Source organism: Delphinapterus leucas, chromosome 15 (genome assembly GCF_059928025.1).
Source record: "Delphinapterus leucas isolate spDelLeu-1000000601 "Yukka" chromosome 15, BTC_Dleu_Yukka2, whole genome shotgun sequence".
Classification (NCBI taxonomy): Eukaryota; Metazoa; Chordata; class Mammalia; order Artiodactyla; family Monodontidae; genus Delphinapterus; species Delphinapterus leucas.
Window position 1 is genome coordinate 5,280,738 of NC_143143.1, and position 9,524 is coordinate 5,290,261.

A 9,524-nucleotide genomic window follows, 5' to 3' on the forward strand; every position below is an offset into this window, starting at 1 on the left:
TACCATTTCAAGTGGAATATAAGAACCCCTGTACCCTGTGGGCCCTTCATCCCCCCCCCTACCCCTTTTCTTCAGGTTGTCTGATGTGTCATATGTTTATTTATCAAAAACCCCATCACACAGTGCTCTATGCTTTACTTCTAGTCATCAAACATGTTTTAAGAAACTGAAGAGGAGAGGAATAGGATTATATTCACTCAGATAGTTACTACTGTTCTTTTTTCATTTCTGATGTTCCAGGTTCCTTTTTATTATCATTTCCCTTCTGTTTGAAGAAGTTTGTGTGGCCTTTTTTTTTTTTTTTTTTTAAACAAATTCTCTTAGCTTTTCTTCATCTGAGAGGGTCTTTATTTTACACTCATTTCTTAAGGATATTTTCTCTGAACATAGATTTCTGAGGTGATAGTTCTTTTCTTTCAGCATTGTCCCTGGCTGCTTTCAGGAGTTTTTTTTCTTTGTCTTTGGTTTTCAGTGGTATGATTATGGATTTCTGGAATACAGGCATGGATTTCTTTGTATTTATCTCATTTTAAGTGTGCAGAGCTCCCTGAACCTGTAGTTTTATGTCTTTCACCAGATTTGAGAAGTTTTCAGCCATTGTTTCTTCTTTTCTTCTTCACCACACTCTGTCTGTCTGTTTCTGGGACTCCAGCGTTACACCTTTTGGTAATATCCTAGTATATAGGCCCTGAGGCTCTGTTCTTTTCTTTTCCTCCAGTGTCTGCTTTTGCTGTCGTTCAGATTGGATCATTTCTGTTGATCTGCTTCACGTTATCTTATTCTGTCCTCTCTCATGTCCATCCTGCTATTGATCCCACCCAGTGAGTTTTAAAATTTTGGTTATTGTATTTTTCTGTTCCAAAATTCATTATTTTTTATCTCTTCTTTTGCTGAGACTTTTCCATTCATTTCCAGTGTGTTTTCCCATACTTTGTAAGAGCATATTTATAATTGTTCTCAGGGAATTCCAACATCTAAGGACATCTTGGCATTAGCATCTGTTGATTGTTTTTTCTCCTGGGAATTGAGGTTTTCCTTATCCTTTGTTTGCTGAGAAAGTTTAGATTGTACCCTTATTATTTTATCGGATTCTGTGCCTTGTTTAGATTCTATGGATAATGTTGATGTTTTCTTCTTAGAAGGCGTTGACCCAGTTGGGTTCAGGTCACAAGTTCCAACCCGCCTTCTGGGGATTGGGGTCCCCTTTCAGAGCCTTTGTTGTGCTGTTTGAACCTGTCCTGTGCATGTGCCACCCCCTGGCCAGACTGGACCTTGGCAGTGGTCTCCCTGAAATTCAGTTCTCAACGCTTTGGTGTGCTGTTTAGGGTCAGATCTACCCTGAGCAGCTGGGGGTAAGCCAGGAGCTCATAAACAACTGATGGGATCCCTTTTTTGAGCTCCCCCCTCCCTGGGCTGTCCAGTGTCTTGGCCACTCTCTTCTTGGTCCTCCGGCCAGAAGGCTGGGCTTTGGGTTACCACAGTACGCTGTGCAGCTGCGCAGCGGGAGGACGGAGAGGGAAAAGGCGTGTGGGTTCTCCAGGCAGAGAGGAAGCTCACCGCCCTCAGAATTACAGGTGCCTGCCACCCCTGCTGCTGTCACCCAGGATTGCTTGGGCTGGGAGCAAGAGAACAGGGGGAGAAAAGCAAACCCCTGGAATTTCCTCTCCTCTTTCTAAGCATCAGAAGACCCCCCCCCCTTCCTGCATCTGGAGCCAGGACCCAAGTGGCGGGGGTGGGGTGGAGGGGTGGGGTTGGTTCACCGCTGGCTTGGTGTCCTTTGACTCCAGCGCTCTGCCCCAACCTGCCTGCTGCGTCTCCTCCTCCGAGGTCTCCCGTGGCCACTTTGTATGTCTGCCCAGGATTTAGAGCCCGTTCCGCGGGAGAGATGGGGCGTGGACTCCCGGCCCACCTTCCCCAGGGGTGGGAGGGACAGGTCACAAATGGTCGGCGAGGGCCCCTGCCCCAGGGCTCCTGAAAGCAGGCGCTGGCTGATGGGAACTTATGTTGGGCTTTTCAGGAGACCCCGACCAAAGAGCTGGGCCGCTGCGGAGGAGAGGCGTGCGGGCCGGGGCTGAGCAGCCCCACACCGTCGTCAGGCTCCCCCTACCCGAGCAGGTGCATGAATTCCGAAAGTTCCACTGATGAAGAAGGTATCTCATTGGCAGGTTTAAAAGGCAACTAAACATGAGTGTGATGTGAGCTGTTTCTGAGGATAACTTCACATGTCTGTCGCCCTGCGGGTGTGGGGTGGGCAGCTCTGCCGTCTGCACCCGGGGTGGTCTGTGCCCCTCTGAGCCCACCTGGACGCCTGCACTGCCCTCTCTGTTCCTTAAAACGAAGTCATGAAAGGAGAGTTACTTTTATGTCTTACTTCCAGGTGGAGGCTTTGAATGGGACGATGACTTCTCCCCGGACCCTTTTATGTCAAAGACAACGAGTCACCTCCTCCGCTCCAGACCTTCCCTTCAGACATCCAAGTACTTCTCCCCGCCGCCGCCGCCGCGGAGCACGGAACCCAGCTGGCCTCACGGGGCGCCCTACTCCAGGTTCTCCATCACGCCCGCCAGCATCGCCAGCTTCTCTCTCACGCACCTGACAGACTCGGACATGGAGCAGGGAGGTGAGCAGGGTGCGGAGCCAGGGCAGGGCCGGCTGCCGGGGAGCGGGGTGCTCCCCCGGTGCTGGCAGACAAGGCTGTTCGAGTCTTTACGAAGAGCTCACAGCCTTGGCAGTGTGCTCCGGAGCCTCGGCCCCCACTTCCGGGCCCCGTCTCTGCCCTGCTGGGCCCGGTGGCCCTGGGGCTGCTCTGCCACCTTTCTTCTCCTTTTTCCCTTTGTTCTATTAGCTCCCAACCCCCATCCCTCCTTCTCTCCCCCCGAGAGGAGCAGCTCTTCAGAAAGCTCATGCTCTGAAGAACACTTGGCCCTGACTTCGGGCTTGAACCCAAATGCACTTGGGCCCCTCCCCCGGGAATGTTGATTTTGCCATTAAGTCCTAGTCTTCGTGTGCCACCAGAGGGCCCGGGGGAGGTCATGGGCCGGGCACATTTGAAGTAGTGGTATCTGAACATATGGATCCTTTTTTCCCCACAACTAGATTGAAGATAAATGTTAATAGGTACACTTTTTTGATGTGAAGTTTGCAGATCAAATAATAGTAACTGCGAAATATAAAGGCTTTTATTTGTGTTTGTCCTGGGTTTAATTGTGCCGATTAGATAACGCCCATGACCTAATGATCTGTTGGGGGCAGATGTGTGGGGCTCAGAGCCAGTTCTCTCCCGCGCCCAAAGCATTGGCATTGAGCAGCGTGTGAGCCGCGCAGATGTGTCTGCGAGAGAGCCTGGCAGGTGCTGCTGTCGCAGGAAGCGGTGAGCGGCCGGGCAGGTGGCTGAGAGCCACACTTCTAGCTTCAGTTCCTCTTTCTGCAGCGAAGCTCAGACGCCGTCCACACTGTTTTTATCTGTGACGATCGTTTTAAAACACAGCTTTGCTTGCTCTCTCCTAATAGGAAGCAGCGAAGATGGGGAGAAAGATTAGGTGATGCTAAGGCACCTTGGGCCCAGGCGGCTCCCCGGCGGCGGCGTTTCTGGCTGCCCAGTGGCACCCACTCGACAGCTGCTGACATGGGAAGCGGAGGAGGACTCAGGAGGCTGAGGGAACGGCGCCGCGGGATGCCCGGCCAGGCGTGGTCTCCCAGCTCGTCCAGCTCGTCCAGAGCTATTTGCTGCCCTCGCCGCCCCGCCAGCTGGAAGGGCCGGCGCACCTGCCGTCCACGGGGAGCCTGAGCCTGGCCAGCGTGGGGGGCTGTCGTCTCTGGGCGGTTTCTGGTTCCCATGTGGGGCGTTCTCCGCGTCCGCACCTGTGCATCCCGTCCGTGCACAGGTCCCCGAGGACCACGATGGGAATTGGCACCAGTGAGCCATATTTATTGTTTTTAAAGAAATCACTAATTGCTTTCTGTAATTGCACTGTGGATAAATGTCCTGAGAGTCCCTGATATTGTACAGAATCTTAAATTATTCAAGGAAAATAAGGCAGGTCAAGCTGGTGCTATCCACTAGTTTGATTTTTTTTTTCTCCTGTTTTATAGTTTGTTTGCATGGTACTTGTAAAGCTTAAGTATTTTGAGTGTTATGCTGTCTTTAGCAATTGTTGGAATTGTACATATGGTACTCTTTCGTAAATGATAAATGATTCTGAATGTTAGTGTTTTATGTTCTTATAGGAAATATTTTTGATGAGTCCAAGAAGACTGCTCTGTTTTGCTGATTGAATGAAACACATTTCTGTCTCTTCTCTCTAAGGTGGTTTTTTTCCTTGTTGCAGTTGAGGCTTCTCTGAGGGGCTGATGGGTCTTGCAGCCCCTCTGTGTGATTCTCCCACCCTCCCCTCCCCCAACTTTTAAAAAACCCTTTTGGTAAAAATCGACAGGTGGTTCCCAGAGCTCAGCTTGGTTGGAACATCCAGGTCCCCCCGTTGTCCCCAGGGGCCGAGAGGCCTCCTCCCAGCTGGGCCCCGAGTCACTTCCCCTCAGAGCCGGCTCTTCTGCTTGGTTTCTAGAAGCGCAGACAGCGGTGGCTTGAGGGCCCTTGTGTGGTCAGTCCTCCCTTCAGGAGCATAGAAGCGGCTCCACGGAGGGCCCTGGGGGCCGAGGACGGTTTGTGTTCGTTCTGTCTGTGCGCTTGAGGTGTTGAGCTTCTCACAGCCCCCAGAGCCAGTCCGGATCACGTCCCGTCCATGTGTGGCTGGTCTCTGTAACCGAGGCAATACACTACATCCCGCAGCCGTGAGGACGACGGAGGAGCCTCCACAGCCAGCACGTCCTCCTGGTTGGGCCCTCGGGCAGCCCGAGTGGCCGTCGCCCCCAGACGCCGCCCCGGGCTCATCTGCACTGACCCCCGCCTTCTGCGTTAAGCCCCCAGTTCTCCCCTTGCTCTGAAAGGACCGAGAGTGTCCAGTGCAGCCTCATGATGTTGGCAGGTGTCGGGTGTTGGTAATGAAAAGCTGACCTCACTCTGCGGCCCTCGAGTTCTGCTCTGCCAGCAGCGTGGCAGCCAGTGTATACGGGTGGGGCCTTGGGGCTGGGTCCCCGCACACCGGCCCCTCACCCCAGGGGTTTCCGGTGCTGACGTGCTTTCCCGACTTGAGCGAGAGGCTGGGATGACCCTCCAGGCCCGCCTGGGGCTGCAGGACATCGGTCACGGGAGCTTGGGGACCCGATGCAGGTGTGTGCGCTGGCTAGAGTTGACGTAGTAAATTGTGACCTATGTTATCAATTCTGGCTCGCCCCCTTTTTATACTAGCAATGACTTTCCAGAGCGGCAGGGGCGCCCTTCCCCTCCCCCGGTGTGAGCACAGAGCACTGCCAGAGCCGGACCCTGGGACACGTGCATGTTGAAAACACAGTTAACAGGGCATTAGGAGGTGATTTTGCCAAAACTGTCATAACTCTCAACTTCTTGCTCTGGAGACTTCCAGGGTTTTCTGAATTTTTACATCTACCAGTCTTGGTTAAAAGAAAAATGAGAGGCAGTTATACTAGTTTTTTTAAATTTACAGGTTTAAGGAGTTCAGATCTAATGACTAAAATCAAGTAGATCCATAGACTAGATAGTCTTCTTATACAGTCAGCCTGTGGTAAATTTATTGATGCTTTGGGGCTGTACATTTTTCACTATGATTAAGGAGATTTTTAACAACATAATTCCCATTTTAATTTATTTTAAGGTCTACATCACTCTGATACCATGAATTGCCAAAAACATTTTATACAGGGAGCTAGGGGTGGGGCTGGGTTGGAGTAGTAGGTCTTAGTGTGGTGTTGCATGGTCGGGTAGATTTTATATTTATAATAAACATGGGAATTAACATGTTCTTTTGAAATCTCAAGTAATACACAGGAAATTATGTAGATTAAAATTTTCTGCCCATTTTTGAAATGTCAGCATGTGCTTTGTTGTTTGTTTCAGTTTTCTTTTCACTCGGTTACCAGTAGGTGGGTTTGTAAACCGCTTTTGTTCTAATAAGTTACACAATGAAATAGTGTCAGTGGAATTCTCTAGATAATGTGGGTGAGGTTTGTCATACCTGGTTCACAACGATATTTCCTGGCCTCCTTTGGGATCTGTCTTACTTTGGTGGAGTTTACGTATCTTAAGTCCTACAATAAAAATAATCTAACCTTCATCTCCTTCCTAGCTAGATGTTAATTTGTGTTATCAAAGGACTTGGTCATTAAGCCAGTAAGAGCAATGTAGAAAAAGTGCTCCCCCAAAATCCTTCTGAAACTTGGACTGTGCGTCTGGGTAAGAAGCCATTCATCTTAAGGGTGAAGAAGCTCCAAGAAGCTGAATGGAGAACAGAGTATCTGTTCTATTTTTGAGTGTACAGGCAATTGTTTCTATGAAAATGGGTTTATCTAAGAAAGGCCTTGGTATGTCTTGCTGCCCTGAAACCCCTTTCAAAGGCTCCTTCTTTTATTAACACTTTCCACAGGGTGTTCGTGGGGTTAATGACTTTCTGTACGTTTGTCCTGAGGGCCCAGGTGCAAGGGAGGCAGCTCCTGGTTTTACTCTACTCAGTCCGTCATCTGAAAATTCCAGAAGCGAACCAGGTGTGAGGCTGGAGATGCCGGGCTTCAGTTACGAGGGGCTTCAAAATATTAGCCTTAGGAGAAGTAGCCTTAAAATAAGAATGGGTGTACACAGTTACTTCAGGTGTAAGTCTCAAAAACAATGTTCCTAAGTAGTAACGGGGTTGGCCCAAGCTCTGGCTATCAAGAAGTAAAACACTCTTTGGTATGTAAATTAATTCTTAAAAGATGTGTGGACAGTATTGAATCGCCAACAACCTGTTATCTGAATGGCTGGAACATGGTTAAGTTCAAGTTGGCACGGGCGTAGATAGACGGTAACAGCGGCCCGCTGTGAGTACCCACTGCTTCATTCCAGCCGCAAATGAGGACGCATGGGGCCATCCCACCTCCGAGGTTTCCCTGTTGTGCTTTAACACAGTTGTAAGAGGTTCACGGCAATATAATAGTTAATGAACTTTCAGTTTCAATCGTGTACATTTTTAAATTGTAAGATTTTTACTGTATATTGATGCATAGTGTGATTCAATAAACTGCTTGTAATTTAAAAACTATTTAATATTCAAAATAAATATAGTTATATATTTATAGATTCTGTTACCGCCTTGATTCTGTGTGTTTTCCACGGTGTAAGGCCTGGGGTGGGCGGTCTGGCACTGCCCCACTGTGGGTGCTTGGAGCCTGCAGCCCTGGGTCACTCACTGCCCTGGTCTCTAGAGATGGGATGCCCTTTTCTGGGACAGACCTAAACCCCACGCACCCGAGAACACGAAGATTTGCATAATCACCGGAAAACTAGCATGGACTGTTTGTGCTGCCATAAAGTGTACCTGTAATTCAAACACTGATGAATTTCAGAAGCATTTTTTGTTTTTTTTTTTTTAGTATTTATTTACTTATTTGGCTGCACCGAGTCTTAGTTGTGGCACGCGCGATCTTCGTTGCCGTGTACGGGATCTTCACTGCGGCCCACGGGCTTCGTAGTTGCGGCACGCATGTGGGATCTAGTTCCCCGACCAGGGATTGAGCTCCGGCCCCCTGCATTGGGAGCGCGGAGTCTTAGCCACTGGACTGCCAGGGAAGTCCCAGAAGCGTTTTAATTTCTGAGATCCAGCCTCTAAGGAGCGCTAAGCCCAGAGGCTAATCAGCTCAAAACCAGCCTTTCTGCTCCCCGAGTGTCCCCTCCTTGCTGTCCTGGTCCCAGCTGTCACAAGCAGGGAAATGGGCCTCCTCGTACCAAAATAGGGGCCTGGCCCCAGCTCAGGTTACACCAACTGCAGAGTGACCCTCGGGGAGTAGATGGAGGAGACCTGTGCACTCCCATTCCCAGAGCCCAAGACAGGCAGCGAGTGGCAGTGTGCGGGGCCAGCGTAGACCCTGGGCCTGCAGGACCGCAGCCGGTGGGAGCCCAGGACCGTGTGCCGCCGCGGGTCCTGCTGCGCTCCGGCGCCTCCCATCAGCCCCCAAGACCCCTGTGCAGTTGCTGCTTTTAACGCCTTATAGTGAGTGCTCCGGTCAAAGGTGAGGAAACTGAGGCAGGGGACGATGAAGTAAAGCAGGTGGGTGGCAGCCGGTTTTGAGCTCGAGCTGCCTCTAGCCCCTGGAGACCTAAAACCGATGACCAGTTATTTCTCGGTGAGCTGCCCACAGGCGGCCGGGCAGATGCTCCCCGGGCAGGGCTCCGCCGGCTCGCACCTGGCCCGGCGCCGCGGGCGTGGCGGGGTCGGGTCCTCAAGCCCCCGGTGCTGCAGGGTCCTCCCGAAACGCGGGGTGAGGGCGCGGGGGTGCCTGGGCTATTGCTCTTCGGGGCTGTGGCCGCCGCCCGTTTGAGAAACTCGTATTACCGCAAAACGGCTTTTCCACGAATCTGACTTTGGCCCCGTGTGCTGAGCCTTAACCCCAAGGCCAGGTGCGGCGGCCAGGTGTTTCCCCTCCGCGCAGGCCGGCTCGCAGCGAGGCCGGCGGAACTGGCTCCGGGGGCCTGCGCGGGGCGGGGAGGCGGCCCGGGAACCCTTCGTGGGCGGGCGGGGAGGGGCCCCAGGTCCCCAGCCGGCAGGTGCGCCCCGCCCCCGCCGCGGGGCGGGGACACGCGGACTCCGGCCCCGCCCCGCGCCCGCCCCACGGGCTCATTTACATGCGGCCGCCGCCCCGCCCGCGGCGCCTAAAGCGACGTGTCCTTGCCCCCGTGGGCAGCCCCAGCGCGTGCGGCCACGGATCCCCAGGTAACGGGGTTGGGGTGCAGGTGGGGCGGCGGGGAGAGGACCCTGGGGCAGGGCCGGGTGGCGTCTGGAGGGAAACCTGGGTGGAGGGTCCGGGTCTCGAGCTCTGGCCGCCGCCATCCACGCGTTGGGCCTGGGGACTGCGGCGGGCTCTGGTCACCGTCCGCCTCTGACCTCCGACGGCCTCCTCACGTCCACAGCCATTCTGGCACCAGTGTTGTCCCTGCATGTGTGACGTCCAGTGGGGCAGGACTGTGAGTGTAGTGGCCGGAGTTGGTGCCTGTCCGTCCAGGCGACCAGGAGGTAGTGCAGCCTCGGGCAGAGGGCCTGCCCTGGGCTAGGATGGGGCCGCGCCTCTAGGCGGTCTCAGCCAAGTGTCAACGGCCACCTAAGCCCAGGAGGCACTCAGGAGGCAGTGAGGGGCATGGGGCCGGAGAAAGGTCCAGGGGTCAATACGTGTCACCCAGGGGGGAGAGGGGGCCACCAGACCAGGGAAAGGTCTGAGGGGTCAGTGTAAGGTCAAACAGGGGCATGGGGGGTGGGGTGGGGTCAGCTCAGGGCCCTGCGAGTGACTGGGAAGGACCCTGGGGTCACTGTGCACCAGCTGGGCAGCCGCCACGGGGGACCGCTGCCCTGAGCGTCCACTGGCCTGCCGAGTAACCGCGGGGTGGCCTGTGTTCTGGATTTCAGCTCCAAAGGCCCCCCCCTCAG

The 9,524-nt window shown here is 53.3% G+C and overlaps 1 protein-coding gene across 12 annotated transcripts in view; it reads left to right on the forward strand.

Moving 5' to 3' along the window:
• LMTK2 (lemur tail kinase 2) overlaps window positions 1–7,541 on the forward strand; it is an 88,180-nt gene extending 80,639 nt beyond the window's left edge. For 6 of the 12 annotated variants that reach the window (XM_089895634.1, XM_022587722.3, XM_022587723.3 and 3 more), the window contains 3 exons: window positions 2,018–2,150; window positions 2,378–2,620; window positions 3,511–7,521. In XM_089895634.1, coding sequence (XP_089751760.1) covers window positions 2,018–2,150; window positions 2,378–2,620; window positions 3,511–3,539 — 405 coding nt within the window. In that variant the 3' untranslated portion in view covers window positions 3,540–7,521. Of the gene's footprint in view, window positions 1–2,017; window positions 2,151–2,377; window positions 2,621–3,510 lie in introns of all 12 variants that reach the window. The other 6 variants (XM_089895641.1, XM_089895640.1, XM_089895639.1 and 3 more) reach the window with 3 other exon arrangements.
• Window positions 7,542–9,524: the final 1,983 nt, after the last annotated feature.